The sequence below is a fragment of the Neltuma alba genome, unplaced genomic scaffold, assembly GCF_004799145.2.
Source record: "Neltuma alba isolate B1F8T4 unplaced genomic scaffold, ASM479914v2 tig00012517_pilon, whole genome shotgun sequence".
NCBI classification, from domain to species: Eukaryota; Viridiplantae; Streptophyta; class Magnoliopsida; order Fabales; family Fabaceae; genus Neltuma; species Neltuma alba.
The window spans coordinates 50190-70824 of NW_021636984.1; the positions used below are offsets into that span (position 1 = coordinate 50190).

Consider the following 20635-nt stretch of genomic DNA (forward strand, 5'->3'; position numbering starts at 1 on the left):
GAATAAACTACTAAAGATGCTAAGGACACCTGAAAAAATATCTTAGTGCTAGATCAATTTTTATTATTAGAAAAAAAATCGTTTCGCACATTACATATTTGACGCGTGATAACAAGTCCTTTCCGTTGTTGCATACCTACGAAATAGTGGGTATAAAGTAAATTGCCCAATGTTTCCAAATTAATCCAACTTCGTACCTTTCCGTATATCTCAGAGACTCAGAGAGGTCGTAAAACGCCCGTTATCTACTCATTTTAAGTCTTCATTTTCATTTTAAGTCTTCATTTCGCCACTTAATCATTTCTTTCATTATCCTGTCACCGGGTATGTTCTCTGCCTATCTCTTTTTTGGAAAGGTTTGGAAGGCTCTTTCTCTTAGAGCCTGGCTCGCCTGACTTCCAAAACTCAAACTACTTTAAAGTTTGCAAAGGACATCATGATTGTGCAAAGAGGGGGCCTGTACCTCCGGTGTTACATTTTTCTGATTGGAAGCAAACATTTTCCTTTCTAGGGTGGCCCTTCCCTAATTTTTTAGCATATTAAAACATTTCAGCTTCTCTTGATTTAACATTGATTGCCATACGCTTCATCTTTATTTTTTGAAGACAAAATTTATGCCATAAGTGGCATGTAGTTGTTAAAGGGGGGAGGATGTGCTCAAACTATGTCCAAAATGACTCTAGAGAAAGAAAACTATTCCTGAAATCTACAATTCCAGTCAGACTAACATCCAAACGCCATAGAAGATCATTTTAGTTCAAGCTGTTACCAGGTTCTGTTGTACATTAAGTATAGAATTATTAAAACAAATAATCTAGCAACATTGTATTTAAATAAGAGATTAAAAACTTACACCCAGCAAGAATTTTGGGATCTCCACCTAAAATGAAAAACTCCAAGCCAACATTCAAGACAAAATCTTTGAAATTTTTATGCGAAGCAAGCCTAATCCTATGGCCATATTCCCGCAAACAAAACATTGACAATGATCAATTTATATTGCATAAAAATTAAAACTGACCTATAGAGTTGTCAAGGCATCAAGGACTAGAGAACAATGACGACGACGACGACAGGAGGACCATAAGAGCAGCTGACGGTTTCATAAAGAGTGAGAAGAAATGACTGGATGTTTGGGACCGGCTATAGTAATTTCTAAGTATAAGCAAGAGCCACAGTTTTATGTTTAAGTCAATCATATGTAAGCATTCTCTTATCCCATACAGGTGCTCATTAAAGCCTTAAATATGTTTAAGTCAATCATACGTAAATATGCTTTTATCCCATGCAGGTGTTTGTTAAAACCTTAAATTCCTTGAAAAGTTTCCTTTCCCTTGCAGACTGGAAAAAAGGATTTTCAGATTAAATTACTTTAGAAAGAAAAGAAAACGGACGTTTTGATGTTGTGAGGGTTGGAGGTGGTGAGGGGAGTGCATGAGAAAATCATCTAGAGCAAATTAGCATGGCATTAAAAGCTAGTCCAAATAAAACATTCACTTAAAGAACAATGACAACACTTCTGTATAGTTTACAAAAAAGTTATCAACAAAGACTTCATCACAAAAAAAGGAAGTTTTATCGAATGTATGCTTAACGTCAAATTTCTGTGTTCAAGATGTGACATAGATGCAAAACACAAACAGAGAGAATTACAATGTCATGCGAGTCTTCAGATTACATGGAGTTCTTATGCTGTGGCTCCAGTATGAGACCAGATAAGACTGATAATAAGTCTCCAGAGCGTCTCATTTCTAACAGTAGTTCCTGTTATGCAACTTTGCTGGCATTAGTTAATCCACTTCAAAATCCCAATTGTACGTCTTTCCTAAAGCATGCCAGAAAAGCAATTATATGCAACACATGTAATTCATTCAAATGAATATTTCTTGAAAACTACAATTCAAAAAATAGTAATGCGAAAAAAATAAAAAAAAAAACTCTAAACGCTTCCCAATGGCAACAAATGGCTGAACATCTCCCTGCGTGCCAACAATAAGCATTACAATCTGAAGTGGTGGAATATTTTGAACATCTGTTGCCTCACCAGATTCTTCATTATACATAACAGTAGTTCCGAAGTCAAGAAACTGTGGCTTAATGTCTACTGGAACTTAAACTGCAACAGTACCGTCATCCTGAACCATAGCAACTTGCTTTAGCCACTTCACCTGCAATGTTGTAACAAGTTCTTGAGGATACAAAAAATAAAGCAAACAGAAAACTTAAGTGCATTACAGAGATAATTCATAATCAAATTTAGCAGATCCAAGGCATTTGAAATGAATGTCATCAAGTGCAGTGAATAATATAGTATTGCTATAACGAAGAAATAGATTAATCGCGATGTTCCAATGAAATTACAAATATATTTCTGAGATAAACCAACTATTAACCGCCAGTGTCTATATCCGGTGAAAAAGAGATCCTACAAATTTTAATACAGTATGTTCAGTCCAGCATCACCTATCACACTTTGATTTTATTATAAAGAGGAACTTTTTCATCGAAGAATTTAGCGGCCATTGCTCACGATCTATATTTTGTTTGACTTTTGCTGCGCTACTACGCTGACTCTGACCCACTTCTTGTTGTTCGGACGTAATTATTTCCCATGGCATGTTAGCAGTTGAATTCCTGTCTACATGAAACATCAATCTTACAGGAATGATAGGTTAAGAAAGCAGGGATATAGGTTATAGATGAGCGCAGATAAGATATCCTCTGCAATAAAGACGGAAAGGGCACAAAGAAAATAAATAAATAAACAGGCTATCTGTGAAGATCTCCTTGTAGGAGTCACAAGTCTGGCATCAAAGAGAAGGCGTAAAAACGAGTTTATTCCAAAGTAGCTGTAAGAGCATAGGAAAATCCTAAAATTATAATAATGATGATGACACCAGAGAAATCCATAAATTGCTGAACGTTACCTCCTTGGTTCTTCCAAAATCTCAAATAATAATGATGATGATGATAGAGTCGAGTCCTAGGGGATGAACATTACAATTATGATATAGACTCCCTGAGAACGTGAGAGATAGAAGTATTAACTCAAAATTTAAAAAAGAAAAAGAAAAAATACCTTAAGTAGTGGCATTAACGCTCTTGACAATGCTCTCGGCATCCAAAGATACTGAAATGTCACTGGACGAATCAGAAGAGGGAGGCAGGGGAGAATTGCCACTGAGTGAACAGAAAAAGAGTAATTCCGATAGAGAGGACACAAATGAATGACGAGCGTGGGGTGAAGGAGGCGGGTAAGGGTTAAGCCCTTTCATTACTGCTTCTTTCCTTTCCAGAAAAGATAATGAAGATGGAGAAAAGAAAAGCGTGAGAGAATGCAGTCATCGGAGATGCCCTTGGAGGCGTGAGGGGCAAGTTTTCGTTAACTCCCGCGCCGGAGGTGGATTTTTCGTCATTTCCCGCTTAAAATCATATCATATGATTATCCTCCCTTTTTTCTTTTTTTTTTGGTTGGAAAAAGAAAAAGGGGGGGGGGGGGTGGAGTGGTTAACTCTGAGGGGCTAGGCCCAGACTAAACTAAAATCTTAAGCGTGTTCTCCCGTTTGAAGTCCTTCATCTGTGCGCAGTTAATTAACATGCATTGTTCTATGTTGTGATCACCCAATCAACGCATCAACTTTCAGCATGTAATATAAAATTTGTAGGAATCGGTATAAAATATAAATAATCAATATCGATATATCTAATAAAAAATTAGGAGCAGAAGCATAATTCGTGAGGATAAAATAAGGGGTTTATAATCTAATTTCTTTCCAAAATTAATGAATAGATTAGATGTTATCAGCTCTCGCAACTTTTTTTCCCCACAGAAAACACACAATAAAATTATTCTTCTAAAAGCTTTGAATGATTTTTCTAAAACGACTGGATTAATATCCAGCACTCAAAAGTGGCAAGTATACATGTTTGGGGTATTAACGGCGGCCTCAAAAAACCAGTTAAAGGAAGTGACGCGTTTTATTTTTTTGGAGAATTCTTTCTAAGATATCTTGAAATTCCATGAAAATTCTTTGGGAAAATTACAGTGCGGTCCCACCTAAAAAAAATAGATATAAAAAGTCTTTTAAAATCATCAGATCCATGTGAACTCTCAAAGGAAATTATTACAAGATATTCTAATTGTTCAATTATTAAATTGTTCTTTTTTTTTAAGTACCAACTGACAATTGAAAGAGCAATTATTAACAACTTAAAATGCAATGATTAACAACTATCGCGTGAGATATTAATAACACATTTTTTCAGCATATCACACGCATTTAATGCATAAGTTGTTAATACTTGTTGTGATAATTGTTAATAGTTACATCTTAAATTGTTAACGACTACCTTTTAAATTGGTAATGTATATTTAAAAAAAAAAGAAGATAAGAGTAGTTTAGTAATTGAATAAGAAGGTCATTTGCAATGAGATCTCTTAGAATTTTAGATTAATTTGATGATTTTAAAAAAATTTATATCTAATTATCTTGAGTGGGACCTTAATGCATTTTTATCAAATTCTTTCAGGGTAGAAGAGATAATGTCAAGGACCTATTCTAGTTTAGAGTAGAAAATGCTGCTAGCATGTCTCTGAAAAGGAAATAGCATGATGGAGCAAACCTGACACTAAATTGTTGGATTTAAGTCCCAATAACAGCCAAAGGGGGTCAGGGAGAGTATTTTAAAGAAAAAATTTAAATACAAAAAATTCTTTGAAATCATCAAATTTGAAGTCTCAATAAAATTTTATTGTAAGAGATTCCACTTATTGAATTACTAAACTGCCCTCATTTTTTTTAAAGTATACATTGACAAATTAAAGGATAATTATTTACAATTTAAAGTACAATGATTAGCAATTATTACAACATGTATTAATAACATGTTTTCTTAGTATATCACACGGATTTAACACATGAGTTGTTAATATCTATCATGATAATTCTTAATCATTGCATAGAGTCTTTTTAGTTATCAACGCATATGAAAAAAAAGAAGAAGATAAGGACAGTTTAGTAAACAAACAAATATAATCTTTTATAACGAAGTCTTTTGAAACTTTAGATTAATTTGCTTTTAAAGAATTTTTTTATATTTAATTATCTTAGATAGCGTCCTTATGCAACTTTCTCTATTTTAAATGTTATTCATTTACAGCGTCTCAAAAATGAGTTCAACTTCGTAATTAGCCAGACGGGGGAAATTGATTGCCATTAAATTCCTTACATAGAAATTAAACGTCATTTTTCCTCTCTCTCTCTCTCTCTCTTTCCCAGAAAAACACTCTCTTTCCCCCCTAAAGTGGTAAGAATTAAGATGCGATGCAATGCATGGCGTGAGAGTCAAAATTATAACCAATTTTAAGAAAACAGAGCAGAAGTTGGATACCATCCATGAATAGCCACCCTGGCTCTGCAACACGTTCAACAAATTCCACAATTTTTGGTATCCATCTAAAGCACACCTCAACCCCCTCCCCTCAAATCTCCCTGCCCCTATCGCAGCTCTCACCAAGCCTCTCCATTTTTCATTCCCCGCACACAAAGCACATCGCCCTCTTCTTCTTCATCAACATCGACATCATCATCCTCTTCTTCTTCTACGTACTTCTCATGGTAATGTTAATTTACTGGCCGCCCTTCTATCCCCTGCTCCTCTCCCTCGGGTTCCTTCAACGTTATTTGGAGGACCCTTCGCCCTCTGGTTTTGCGCCTTCGTATTAGTGCCATGAATTGCTTCCCCTGTTTCTCCTCCCGCAGAAGAAAGAAAAGCCGTAACAAGATGGAGCACGATTCCCCACGGCACGAAAACATTCCTTCTACACCGCCCGGTTAGTTCCTAGCACTCCTCTCTTTATGAGCATTTCTGCTAAATCAATAATAATAATAATAATAATAAGAACAACAATAATTTGTTTTCTAGCATTTGATTTAGTCACAAAAGAATTCAACCGTCAATCTCAAAATAGCATGAGGAGATGAAACAGATAAATGTATAGGACCTGAAAGTCGTAAATTTGATCGGCACTTGTGGTTTGCATGAAAACCATGAGAATAGATGGCCGTATTAAATTGATTGAGAGCTGGTGGATTGTTGACAAACAGATGTGAAGAACCAAAAGTCAGAAAACCCAGGCCAAATTGATCCGGCAAGTATAAAAGCGCAACCTTTTACTTTCCGTGAGCTGGCAACCGCAACAAAGAATTTTCGTCGTGGATGCCTGCTGGGTGAAGGCAGCTCTGGCAGAGTCTATAAGGGCACGCTTCCGGCGACCGGCCAGGTCTGGTCTTGCGAATATAATCCCCAAATGCCGGTTGCTTCCTTTCGGTTTACTAAGTCTCGAGTTTTTCAGGTGGTAGCTGTGAAGCAACTCGACAAAAACGGGGTGCAAGGCAATAATAAGGAATTTCTGGTCGAGGTTTTGATGCTAAGTCTCTTGCATCACGAAAGTCTAGTCGACCTCATCGGTTATTGTGCCGATGGGGATCAACGTCTTTTGGTTTACGAATTTATCGCAGGGGGTTGCCTGGAAGAACACCTTCTCGGTACCCTCATTTCCACTTTGCAAACCAATATTCTCCCTCCAATATTTTTTTTCCCCTTTAATCTTGGAGTTCGCATTCGCATATTCACCTTTTCTTTGCTTTTCTATTGGGTGGGTGCAGAGAACGGACCAAATAAACGTCCATTGGATTGGATGACTAGGATGAAAATAGCGTATAATGCAGCGAGAGGATTGGAGTACTTGCACGACAAGGCTAACCCGCCGGTCATATATCGAGACTTGAAATCCTCAAATATATTGCTGGACGATGACTTTAACCCTAAACTCTCAGATTTTGGGTTGTTCAAGCTTGCCGGGGGACACAAGGCCAACCCCGCGCCTTCTATAGTTATGGGTACCTACGGATACTCGGCCCCAGAGTGCGTAACAACAGGTAACGTCACCTTGAAATCGGACGTGTACAGTTTTGGAGTTATTTTGCTGGAGCTCATTACTGGACGGAGAGCCATCGACACCACGAGACCAAACCACGAACAAAACCTAGTTTCGTGGGTAAGTCATTTCTCTCTAACACTATAATACGTCTCTACTCTTGCTTGCGAGAGTGATGCGGGGCGTTAATATCTAGTTGCATTTTGTGTCGTGATGAATCGAGCAGGCAGTGCCCCTTTTCAAAGACCCAAAAAGATTTCCGGACATGGCGGATCCAGATCTGGAGAGGCATTTTCCAGAAAAGGACCTGAATCAAGCAGTGGCAATAGCAGCCATGTGCCTGCAGGAGGAAGCGGGAGCCCGTCCTTTGATGAGCGACGTCGTAACTGCTCTCAGTTTCCTTACTTTTTTGGATCAAGCTGGAGATAGTTGCGATGAGGAGGATGAAGAGGGGGACTAGTAATGAGGGCCATGAACGTCGGCGATGAGACTGTCAACAGCGACGAGAGCAAGGAATTAAAGAGGGCAAAATGAGAGGGGAGGGAGGGAATCAAATTGACGAAGGTGGTCGTAGGAGGAGATGAGACGTACGGCATGATGTGGAAATGGTACGCGGTGTGATATGAATATATGAGAGCGAAAGAGCAGTAGTATATACGTAAAGGAAGAAGTGGCGGGGGAGTGTATGAAGCACAAGGCGCCACAAGATGGAGGACGCAGTGAGGAAGGGAAGTAAAACACGAATGAATCGTGAAAGGAATGTTATGGATGTAACCCACTGTGGAGGCACGGCAGAGGCAGCAACTCCATGTATAATTAGTTAATACCACCATGTATAGCTTGTATGTATATCTGGACTACATTGTTTAATAGCAGGCTTCAAAGTTGTGCGTTTGTGTCTATTTCATCTGCCTTCGTCGGCTAGTGGGTGCCCATTCTCTGATGATGCTTTGATCCCAGCTACCAAACATTAATTAGTTGACAAAACTTCATTACACTGTTTTCCCCGATGAACCAATTGATGCTCAGGACACACGCGAAGGTTCTTAATAGTTCCTAGAAATAAAACTTGACATTATATATAGTATTGTCGACGGTGAGGTTATCCTAATGACGAGGGCTTTTAACAGGAGACTGTAACAGTATATCTTATATTGCGTCTTTGCAGCCCACTTAAGAAATTAATAACATGGCTGCCGGCCACAACAAAATAAACAACGCGGCGTGTTTTGATTTGTGCAGCTTAGAGTCTGCTTAGTTGCTATTGAGACTTGTTTATTAATTTGTAGTTTATTTATATTTCATTTATCCCATCATCATCAATATTAAAATTAGATGTTCAAATTAAAACATATCATTATCAAAAAATTAAATTAACCAATTTATTCATATACACGTTATTAAAATTAATGTAGTTATAGTAATATTTACATTACACGCATGTGCAACGGTCCCGGTGACAGCCCGATGAGGCATTACTCTTGATCGGAGCCGAAAGGCCAGAAGCCCAGAGGTGTCACCGTCACAAGCTTGAACAGGGGTTAGTTTACGTGCTAAGCGACTTGGTACTGTTTAAGTGAGGTTTCGAGTTCGAACCTCAGCTTATATGAAAATCTCCGTTAGGAGACTCACCTACCACAGCCAGGTACACAACGTGGATCGAATCCAGATATAGTCGGAAGAAAGCTCCGGTAAACTGGGTGGATAAAAAAAAAAATACACGTTCGCGCATATATATATCAATGAAAGCCCAGCCCAGTTCACTAATATACGCGTGCGCGCGTGTTGTTTCGCATTTGAATGTATCATTGAAAAGAAGAGTCAGTTCTGCAAATTGAAACTCGGTAAAAGAGAAGTAAAAGCAGCTGCTTATGGGGAGTAAAAGTCATTTTAGATTAAAGTGTATGCAAGCGAAAATAAAAGTAAGCGGGTAATTAACTTTCATTTTGAGATAGCTAATGAGGTTTGCTCCATTAAAGCGAAACGAAACAAGCATAGCGCTGAGCCCTGGATTGGAACTGGGAACGGGGCCGGGGAGATATCAGTTTCTTCACGTACGATCGGCTCGACTCGTAGATTATATCATATCATCATATAGGACCCCATCCTCTCTAGGCGGGATGCGGTGGGAGCCTTTGCTAAGGCGTTGTCTCGAGGGGGGGGGGGTGAGAAGTTTGCGTTCAAATAAATATTAAAAGAGAATGAGAAATTATTATGAAGTGTAATGATAATTTATTCCACATGTACGTACATGAGAAAAGAAAGAAGAGAAGGGGAGGGGAGGAGCTATTTAATTAAGAGGTCAGACGACGTCGGGGAGCTGAGGCGGCGCCGGCGGCATGCTTTTGGATTGGGAGTCCTTCTTGTTGGCGTCCTTGTACGCGATGTATAACCCCATCTGAGCCGCTCCAAACATGAATCCCACCACATTCGGCACCTGGTCCATCCATCCATCCATCCATGCTTAGCTTCATTCTTTATTTCTATTTTCCACTCGGTGCTCGTCATTCGTTAATATTAAACACATTAACACGTGTGTGTGCGTGTGTAAATATATATATCACGTTAACTACTGCTCACCATGATGTAGTAATCTTTGTCGAAGAAGCCGTAGAAAAACCAGGTGGCGGCGCACAGCGTCAGAGACAAGGACAGAGTAAAGGGCATATACTCCACGCTTTTGGTTTTGATGACCCTCCTCTGCAAATTAAAGACTTCATCGTCACATACATGCATGCATGCTATTAAATTATACCCGCACATTATAAACGCGCGCGCACACGCACACACCATGATGCTCAGGGGAGCAGCGAAGACGGCGATGTTGAAAATGGCGCAGATCCATCCAACGGCGTGAACGCGCTCCCATTCCTTCACTCCCAATATGGAAATTACGAGCGTCAGCCCAAACCCCCCCACGTTGAATATCCCCATCATCCCCACAGTCCAAATCTGCAATCACATTACATTACATTGAAAGCCACAAGATGAGAGTGAAGATATGCCAACTGGGCACGCACCTTCTGCTTCCTGGTAGCAAAGGTGAGGTAGAGGATGAGGTAAGCGAGTTCTATGGCGCATCCGATGGCGTTGATGGTGATGATCAGGATGGCGTTGCTCTTTAGGAAACCATAATACAGCAGCAGCATTGCGCTCAGCAGTGCAACCACGTATGGGATGGATTGAAACCCTTCCGACGATTTGCCCTTCCATATCCTGTAGAACGTTGGCCTGCCACCCACGCGCGTACACATATAACAACTTCATTAGTATTTAGTTTTCTAACTCAGCCTATTACCACCTCAGTTATATAATAGTAAGCAAGTTTCGATCTCTTCTTTCTTTTTGTTTACTTACAAGGGCGCCAAGAACACCATGAACGACACAACGTTACCTACGTACGTTCAGCGCAGCAAAAAGAGTCAGTTCAGTGCTGGAGACTGAGAGCATATATATGAAGGAGAGAATTGTTATGTGAACGAGTACAACGTATAATTGGAGCGTAAGTAACACACACACACCCACACACCTAAAAGACCAAAGATGAAAACCAAGTCGTGATCAGACAAGGAGAGCATTTTGCTGGGCTCAGCTAACGTACGTGAATAGCCAAGTGTGGCGGGAGAAGACGAGATGGTGTTGGACTGAGGTTGCCCCCACTATTTATATACATTGGGCCTGTCAAGGGTTTGGCAACAGGATGAAGATAAAAATGGTGATTTTGGTTTTGTAATGGCCCGCGCGCTTTCTGGTTTTAATTACATACTACAATCCTGATCTTTAATATAAAAGCTAATTGACTAATTTAAGTAAATTAAAAAAACTGTCATCTTTCTTAAAATATTATTACTATTCAAGTGTATTGGCTAGAACTACCATTATTATAAGAACTATCTTTGAAAAAAAAATAGATAAATATAAAAGACCAAATTGATTGGGGTCTTATATTTAGAATCAAAATAAAAATCAAATGAGATTTTATATTAATATTAAGGAACAGTATTATGATTTAAGTCTGCCCGACTAACTGACCCAACTCCCAAAATCATGTTTCAACCAAACTAACATCATGGATGTACCCTGCTGTTGTTTTGTTTGCTTCTGTCTGTCTGGGCTTGAAATGGAAAGAGTAGTCCTTTTCATATGAGCATTTGAGTGGGTGAAGAGATAAAGCAGCAACATAATGAGAAAGAACAAGAATTAATTGATGAGATTGTGCGGTTTGCTTTGTACAGTGTGCACACACTAAGGAAAGGATGTTAACGGCGGGTGATTGCGTGTCACGCCACAATTTCATGCAAAGAACTGAACTTATCTTATCAACATGTTAGTGGCAGGGACGGCAGAATAGTTTTTTTTTTGGGGGTGGGGACGTGGCTACGTGTTGTTGCGTATGCAAATACTCTATTGTTGCGTTTGATATAGAGTATTAAAAATGAAAGATAGGGGTTGAAATTATAATTTAGAAAAATTATTAAAAGAGCATATGGTATGAATAATTGTTTATTATATGAAATCAGGTAAACTTATGGAGATAAGATTGGGGAATACCATCTTCTTCTATAGTATTTCTTAATCTCACGTACATGAGTTTGTCTAATACTATATAATAAATAATCTTTCATGCTAAACATTTTTAATAGATTTTTCTCAATCCTGTTTTAAATCTCTACCCTTTATTTTTAATGCTTCGTATCAAACGTGACTTATATGATATGGCCTGCGCTTTTCTTGAAAATATCAGGGGATTATATTGAACGAGTTTGATAGGCTCACGCAAGTAACAATTGAATAGGAACCACAGAATGTTGGATGTTGCAGAAATGGAAAAGGGATAAGAAGATAGGGAAAGCAGTTACGTTGAGCAGTGTTGGTGACTAATTCTCACAAAACATCTTTGTAACGTCACGTTCATCGCTTTTATTTCGGACATTGCTTTCTCCCGCATCTGCAAAACAATCCCATGCTTTCACATTCCACTCACTCATTCCCTCAGTTGTTGCAAATTAATATTATACTCTCTCCCTTTTTTAATATAAGAGGTAAAACAATTAATTTACATATATTAAAATAATTAATTAAATTAGTTATTTATAATAAATGTGTTTTTCCTTCAAAATATCCTTTCTAATTGCACATGTTATAATTACCTCCTGATGAAGGAACAAATATATATATTTTTAAAAAAATGAATTGAGATCATATATTTATGATCAAAATAAATACAGCCTAACTCTTATATTTAGAACTAAAAATAATAATAAAGAAGAGAAAATCAGTGCATATTTATGAGAATACCCTTAATTAAAAGTAGGGAATATTATATTACAGGTATTTATACTTTCTCTCAATTTTTAATTTGGTATCTAAGTATTTTTATCTTAATTAAATTATTTAATTTTATTTTTTAACAACATTAGCTCTTGTAATTCTTTTTCTACCAGCATTTTTAGTCTCTTTGCAAGAGTTAATGACGTTAATAGAGCAAAATTAAAGATTTAATTAAGAGAGAAAAATACATAGGTACTAAGTTAAGAATTAAAAAAAATACTGGCACTTTTAAAATGATTTTTCCTAAAAGTATAGGCGCAAAAATTTATTGATAATCGAAGTCCATGAAATTCCACAATAATCGGATATTTCTAATGGGCATATAGTATGGGGATGGTGGTGATAGGTCTGGGGGAAGAAGCCAGGTCCCCAAAGCAAAGCATGCCAAAACTGGGGACGTCACAAACAGGGCAGGGCCAAGGCACCAATGCGACGCTTCCACGTACTCAGTCTCGGCGGTTTCATTTGTATCCACTGAATCTGCCCTTCGTACAACCGTTATCCACACAATTCATTCTCCCCTGTTTTATCCACTCCTTCTGCTCCGTGCTCATAATTCGAACATTCAAATAAAGTCTCGGCAAGTGAATGTACTATTGACAAAGATCCGAATGCAGGTTGCTTCGTCACACACCCCACAATTTTCCTCCATTGTGACGGAGCATCACTTTTGAAAAAATATCTTCAAATATGAAATGAAAAATACGTTAGTTAATCTTCAAATGCCATTTAAAAAATTTTCATTTTAAATTTTAATTTTTAAATTCAAACTATTCAAATTAAATTTAAATAGTTCAAATTTCATTTTGATAACAAGTATCACATATTAACATGTAGTGCTTAAACAAATTCACACTCATAATCCTATCCACTATTGCTCACTGCTTCTTTTTTTTCCGTTTTATTTCAATTCCATTCAGCCTTGGTCTTTCCCTTTTGAGACGAAAGAGGAAGGCAGAGTTTTCTATTTTCTCATTTTTTTTCCCTATTAAAATATCTGACATCACGAAAGAGGTGAGATAAATGCCACATAAGCATGCCACATTAACAAAATTGGGTCAACATGACAGGTAAACATTGCTACATTTTTTCCACTTTCAAAATGACATTATTCCAATAAAAATTTTCAAATACCCACAGCTCTTTTGCAAAAATAACCTGATTCTAATAACCACTTTTCTAACAATTTCAGCTATCACTTTTTAAAATGAAATTCATCACTTAAAAAGTACTAAAATTTTTAAATATAAATAATCCAAATTAGATTTAATCACATTCCAAGCCTTTTCACGCAAGTTGCATGGAAGGATGCTATTACCTGTTAGTAACTTGCACACAGCTTGGCTAAAATGTTATCCTGCAATAAGCTTCTAGTGGCCCGTTGTTTGACAACCCCCCCCCCCCCCCCAAAAAAAAAAACCCAACCAAATCCCAGTGTTTGCTAAAAGCGCCGGGCACACGATTCATTCACACTGAAATACCTTAAAACAGGTGGAAATGAAAAAATGTAAACATATTTTGACAAGAGGCAAATGAGCCTTGAGTAAGGCTTTGGGTGGTCCCGCCGCAAAAGAATTGATAGTTTTATCTCTGGTGGCAAGAACGAGACCCTGGGCTTCAGGCAGTCATGATTCAAGAACATTTTCTCATGGTGAATTAATCTCCCCTCCAAGACCCATCTCCAGGCATGTTATACAAGCAGTAACACGAGCTCCATTTCTGGCTGTCTACAATAAACTAAACAATTGACCGAGTCAACTCAAAGGAAAGATTTCTGCAGCTCTGAAGGTAAAAAGGCGAACAAAAACCTGAGTTAACCACGGGAAGAATTGAAAGATTATCCTGTATCAAGCAAGAAATCAACGCAAAAGAAAGTAACAAACATTTCAAGAAATTAATCACAGTTTCAGGTATTGTTGGAACATGCGCTTCGTTTCAGATTCATTTTGTTGCCATGAAATCACAGCTGGCTAACAAACGAAACGCGACCAGCCTTTTGCATGCATCAAGTATTCGAAGTGTAGTCTAAGGACATGTGATATGGAACGGTAGGATGCGGGCAAGCTAATGTTGACGACAAAATATGCAAGGAGAGGCAAGTACATATTATTTCCTATCATTGCTCGCTAAGATATCCGAAATACGATGAAGTTTACAGGTGCCCACTGTTGCTGTTGCATACCAATATCCAAAGCAACAAAATGAGGAACACACGTTAGAAGTTTAGTTGTTCAATATCTAAAGCAAAGAATATCAGCACACCCAAAAAAAAAAAAAAAGCATATAACTTCTGTCCAACATGATTCCATTCATAAAGAAAAGACATAACTGATTCTTTTTGTGTGACATGAAAGTAAAACAATCATAAATTGAGCTAAGACGCCACTGATCCTAAAAACTTCAACGTAGATTTATTGCATGATGATAGATTGTTGCTATGATTCCCATTTCTTATTGCTTCCCTCTAAGAGAAAAAAATGACGAACATAATGAACAAAACCGTAAGTCACAGCAAAATTTGCTTAAATGAACAAAATTCACAGTTAAGGATACAAAGGAGGATACAGTCATATGCTGAAGCCAGATAACTTCTTACTGCAAAGTTATGCAAATAACCGCATCAAAATGTAGAACTTTCTGGAATCCATACAGAAGTTAAAGCCAGATAGTATATATAAACCCCCCCCCAAAAAAAAAAAAAAGTTACCTGCTCTGGACGCTGTCCCTTCAGAGTTCCAGCGAACACAGTGTACATGATGGCTGTCACCACAGTTTATCTTTTAGTACCGGGGGAGACATTATCTTCATAGAGATCAAGAGATTCTGAAGGATCATATCGATCCTCAAATGCCCTTTTCAAGGGAGAATCATAATCATGATTCCTGTGAGAGTTCCCTTGCCACCTATCTCTGGATCTCGACTTCTCATCATACTTTTTCCTCCTTGAATAATCATGTTTTCTATGACAACTGATACTGTCATTTGATGGGCCATAACTATTTGGTCCTTCAGGGCCGCCAGAAGCATGTTTTCTACCATAACGTGCATGGACAGTATTCCCATGAGCTTCTATATATCCATGCTTTCTGGAATGTCCTTGTCTAGGTTGTTCATAATCTCTAGGAGAGGCATCCTCTAGGATCTCGACAGCTTTGCTTTTGTCACAATAGATAGTTCGTGATTTCTGTTCATAATGACTTGGATTACAAACTGTTGCCACAGATGACTCACGACTGCCTTTTCTTAATATCTTTGCTTCAATATCCATGTCACGGCGGGAAAGAGATTCCAATGGCAACATCCCACTCTCATCAGATTGCTTCATAGGGCTCCCAACACCTCCCGCCTGCTTGATCTCTTCCATGTATTCCTCTATTATATCCCTCATCACCTTCAAAAGGAGAACAGAAATGAATATAGAGCTTACTGAATAGCTGGGATTAAAATTTTCATAGTCAAATTATACAAGAAATGATGCATCATGGTACTATTCAAGCTATGCTTGTAGAAAAAATTTTCATCTGATTCTGACCTGTACAGTTGATCTCTTTATCTTCTTGCCACGATAAGACATTCTTCTACGTTTGTAGTCTCTTTCTTCAGCTAGTAACTCCTCCCGTGTCTTCACTCCGGTTGTTCCCTGTAACCAACAGAAAGTTTATGTATATTAAGTACATGTAGTGTGGAGTACATCAGATAAAAAAAGAGCATCAATAAATATTTAGAATTAGTTTCTCTAATGTTATTGACATTTTGTGCTACTCCGTAAGGAAGGCAGTTAGCAAATGTATCTTAGCAATCCTTTGATGTCATATGAAGAGCTTTAGACTTAGAATTTTAGACTTAGAATAAGGTCCAACACATCATTGAAGCAAACTAGTTCATCCCAGTCATTTTTACTTTCGGTGCTCTAAACAAGGCCAAAAGAAGTAAAAGCTCATCCCATTATGCATAAAACATGATTCAGGCAAATGTAGATCAGAAAGCTCCGCTGCTCATTCACATCTGATTAAATTTACCATGTTAGATGATTGCTGTCGAGGAAGCCCATCGTAGTCAATCACAGCTCTATAATTAGGCCTCTTCTTCCTCTCCTCATTCGCTTTCTCAGTCAAATAACAATGCTCAGCAACCCTAATGGAAAAAGATAAAATATAAAAGATTTATTTTCGGACATAGTATTCACAATAACTTAGTTTATAATAATCAGGGGCAAATCAAACATGATGTCCGCGAGTGTCAGACCAGTCACATCTCTTAATTGTTTAGAAGAAAAAACAACATGTAGAGCACGGACATAGTAGCCAACTGGTGGAAAAGAAACATGCAGAATGCTAAAGATTAGGTAACAATTCTACAATGAAAATATGTAATCTGTAACGAAATTGCAACTATCCAGAAGAGTCTAAGGTTAGTTATGTTCAGCTCGAGATTACAAATTGATGATTGGAATTTGCATAATCATAAATCATGAACCTTTTTCCCAAGTTCTGTGAATTTGGAACATTTGGGATGTGTATAACAGATATATTAAATCTCTTTTGGACTCCCCAGTAATTTTTAAATTCTGTAAATCTTCTTCATGAGGTTATTCTTTTGGGGGGTTTGAAATGTGTAAGCAACATACAGCTGAAATTTGTTTGATTGCTGAGAGAACCACAGTCTCTTCATTCTATCTTCAAGCAAAGATCGCTCATGCAATGCTGCAATAGCTGCTGCAACTTGGGATATGGAGACATTACAGCTACAAATAGTTCCATCCACAACGTTGTTCTGCCCAGAGTGTGCATTTCCTTCTTGCAGAATGTCATATTTTGCGCCCTTCATGTCCATGCCAGCAATATTTTGATTCCGAAACTTTTCTTTAAATGGGGGGGCTTCAATGTCAGCTTTCCCAAAGGTATACAACAACAGAGCTGATGCACCGTCTAAAGTACACATCTTAAGCAAATCAAGAACAAATAGCTTTCCCTTCGTTGAACCATACAAAATTGAAATTTGTGATGTTAACCATGCCGATGACCGAACCAAAACAGGACACTCGGAGCAATCTAACTCCAAAAGCTGATTGTTCAACACATCCAATGTATTTAAAGCTTCTCTAAGAATCGACTTCAAACATAAACTAAACAGTAAAAATATATGCTGTCCCATAGGCATATCAATCACAACACCATATCTGGGCGAATTTGCCATTATCCATCTCATGAAATCACATGCCTTAGTAATTCCTACACCTCCAATCGCACGAAGAACACCATGCGAGCATGTAGTAGGATAATCATCCCAAGCGTCGACCTCTTTCTTGATAGTCCAGTACTCGGAGGGAAGAATTCCCAAATGCTCTCGCTCAGAATACTTAATCTCTATGTCATTAGCCTTAACAAAACCAAAGCATTCAATTGATAATATACCAGGAAGCGTAAAGGTTCTCTTCATAGCATCCACATCGGACAAAGTAACCACACCCGGGCAATCATGGTAAAAGAAGTTAAAACCAACGTCGACGTAATCCTCCAAAGAGAATAAGAGTTCAGCGTGAGGATCATGGAGAGTTTGTTGGAAGCAGTTGTCCTGGCGACAACGATCATTGAACTGGAGGGTTTTGGGGTAAGAGAGAGAATGAAGGAGGTCGTCGGGATTGGGGAGAGGGTGAGGAGAGGAAGGGCAACGGAGGTAGTGAAGAAAAAGGAATTCAGGAGGCATCAGGTGGTGATGATTGAAAGGGCATTGTACGAGATTGGGGTTAGGGTTTTGTGAGTGCGGTCGCAAGAGAGAGGGGAGAGAATAGAAGGTGCGGTGCGAGAGGTGAATGAGGTTGTTCAGGGATGAGAGGGCTGTTGAAAGGTCGGGTGGCGAATTGCAGGGAGGATTGAACATCCTGGGGCTAGGGTTTGTGGGGTGGAAGGTCAAAGATGGAGCAGAAGAATCCGTCATTCGTGACCGCCGCACCGTAACTCCAGATTCAGGTAAGGCCGCCAGGCTTGCCCCTGTTGGGCCGAGGTTTTTTGTTTTTGGGAGGGGGGGTGTTTTGGGTTTGGGGGGATGTTTTTTGTTTTTTGGTTACAAACGGCAAGCTAACGCTTGAAAGTACAAAAGGATAAAAAACAACAGCTTCAGCTAGCCCCCCGCCATCGTTCTTTTGTCTCTCCAAAATCCTTCCCGGCACCATGCTGGTATTTCCGGATATAGGATGACATCCTGACTTGCGACTTGCACTGTTCGAGTCATGCTGTCAGCACAGTGGATATTCTCTCTGTTTGCATGTGAAATGATCACATTCCACTCCTCATACAAGAGTTTTCTGGTCTCCTCTATTTCCTCTTTAAAAGGGTGGTTGGTTCTGCTATCTTTTATCAACATATTAATTGCCTCCAGTGAGTCTGAATACACATGTATGTCACTAATATGAAGTCCTTTGCAGACCTCGAGCCCGGTCTTGATAGCTAGGATTTCAGCTGTTGAGACCGGGTAAGCTCCAAGTGCTTTTTCAAATCCCATAATCCACTCTCCTGTTGCGTCTCGTATGACCCCATCGCATGTCGCTTGGCTGTACTGTCGAATAGACGCATCTACATCAAGTCTCACTTCGCCTTCTTTGGTGGCGTCCAGCTTCTCTCATGATTGTGTTGGAGCAGTTTATGGGATAGAGTTCCCATAGTTACTTCCTCCATAAGATGAAAGAGACACTGTTGTTGCACCTCAAGGCTTGAAGGGATGCCTTCGCTGAAAAGCTGTTTGCAGTGTGCCTTCCATATTAGCCAACACGCGTGGCTGAATATTCTTGTCCATGGCCATTGGTGAAAGCGAGCTCTGCTAGGATTTGAGCTCCCATTCTTCTTTAACCACACTTGTAAATCACAAGAGAAAAACATATGTTGTTTGTTAGGATTAAGGAAGAAACACCACACCTCTCTTGCCCTCACACAATCTCTTAGGGTATGTAATATGGTTTCCTCTCTATTACAACTACAAGGGCATTTATCTATATGAGTCAACTCTCTTTTTGCTCTAAGAGTGTTCGTGCTCAATCTCTCTTGGGAAGCTTGCCAAAGGAAGAATTTTATTTTTTCTGGTATATGCTAGCCAATGCCAAAAACCCGACCATTGTCCTTGACCGGTAGTCCCTCCTGAATGAACCAAGAAGTTGTAAGATACTTTGACTGTGAATCTATCGTCAGACGCACTTTTCCAACAAAAAAATCTGGTCTATCAATTGTTGGGGGTTTTATCCTTGCCAGAATATGTACCACCCATGTTGGAAATAAACTTTTCCATCGATTCACGTCCCATCCACCATTAGGTAGTCTAAAATTTGCTACTGTCTCATATTCATTAATGTGCTCAAGGCTACACGACGTATAGTGAATGAGTGGTGCTTCCAGCGGGGCCCATCTGTCCCACCAAAATTTTGTGGATTGACCATCATTTATACATCGACCAATCCTAGTTAAAAAGGTCTCCCAGACAGAGATAATTGCCTTCCAAGTGATTGAGTTATACCTGCCTCTGTTCACCAAGGGTATTGCCTCCTCTCCACAGTCATAGGTACTTCGTAGACACCACACCCATAGATCCTTAGGTTGTGTGATTAAATCCCAACAAAGTTTCATTATGAAAGCCTTATTCTGTTGTTCCAAATTCTTTACACCCAAACCGCCTTCTTTCTTGCTTCTGATGACCTTTTCCCAAGCTATCAGGTACATCTTTTTCATCGTTTCATCTTGGCACCATAAGAAATTTCTACTGATTTTCTCTATTTCTTTCAGCACCCCCTTTAGCAATAACGTGGACTGCATTTGGTAAGATGGGAGGGCTGACACCATCGCTTTGACGAGCATGGTTCTCCCTACCATAGTTAGGTATCTCCCTTTCCAGAGTGCTAGCCTAGTCCAAACCTTTTTGATTATGTGCCTAAAGGTGTCTTTCGTTATTCGTGAGTGAATAAGAGGAACACCAAGGTATTCTCCCAGATCAGGAGTAATTCCAATTCCAAGCGTTCGACTTAAATTCAAAGCCCTGTTCATGTGGACATTCCTAGAGAAGAAGGCTTTGGATTTGTCCAGGTTAATCTTATGACCCAAGACCTTATAGAATCTCTTCATCACTTGCTTAATGATATTCATTTGTCTTGTTGAGGCTTCGGTGAATAGCAGTAAGTCATTGGCAAAGAAAAGGTAAGAAATTTTAGGTCCATCCTTTTTAAAGCTGAGTAGTTTCCATCTTTGGGTTGACATTTAGTGGATATCAGGTGTCCGAGCCTTTCCATGCAAAGAACAAAAAGATAAGGGCTGAACAGATCGCCTTGTCTCACCCCATGTGACGGTTTGAAGCTCATGCCCTCCTTTCCATTCCACAGAACCT

The 20635-nt window shown here is 38.8% G+C and overlaps 3 protein-coding genes across 4 annotated transcripts; 1 reads left to right on the forward strand and 2 right to left on the reverse strand.

Moving 5' to 3' along the window:
- Window positions 1-5730: 5730 nt before the first annotated feature.
- On the forward strand, window positions 5731-7455 carry LOC114728006 (receptor-like kinase LIP2). Its single transcript, XM_028914808.1, has 5 exons — window positions 5731-5833; window positions 6108-6283; window positions 6356-6548; window positions 6669-7060; window positions 7167-7455. Exons 1-5 carry the CDS (start codon window positions 5731-5733, stop codon window positions 7398-7400), a joined length of 1098 nt encoding a protein of 365 aa, XP_028770641.1. The 3' UTR covers window positions 7401-7455.
- Window positions 7456-9192: 1737 nt separating this feature from the next.
- LOC114727996 (bidirectional sugar transporter NEC1-like) lies at window positions 9193-10518 on the reverse strand. Its single transcript, XM_028914797.1, has 6 exons — window positions 10470-10518; window positions 10298-10334; window positions 9961-10171; window positions 9731-9892; window positions 9521-9640; window positions 9193-9377 (listed from the first exon to the last, which is right to left on the reverse strand). The coding sequence occupies exons 1-6, from the start codon at window positions 10516-10518 to the stop codon at window positions 9243-9245; spliced, it is 714 nt and encodes a 237-aa protein (XP_028770630.1). The 3' UTR covers window positions 9193-9242.
- Window positions 10519-13430: 2912 nt separating this feature from the next.
- Window positions 13431-18528, reverse strand: LOC114728002 (U11/U12 small nuclear ribonucleoprotein 48 kDa protein). Of its 2 annotated transcripts, none has more exons than XM_028914805.1 (5): window positions 16899-18528; window positions 16291-16405; window positions 15804-15911; window positions 14979-15662; window positions 13431-14008 (listed from the first exon to the last, which is right to left on the reverse strand). In XM_028914805.1, exons 1-4 carry the CDS (start codon window positions 18206-18208, stop codon window positions 15045-15047), a joined length of 2151 nt encoding a protein of 716 aa, XP_028770638.1. In that variant the 5' UTR covers window positions 18209-18528; the 3' UTR covers window positions 13431-14008; window positions 14979-15044. The 2 variants fall into 2 exon arrangements, with proteins under 2 accessions (XP_028770638.1, XP_028770637.1); XM_028914804.1 differs by having other exon boundaries at window positions 13431-14866.
- Window positions 18529-20635: the final 2107 nt, after the last annotated feature.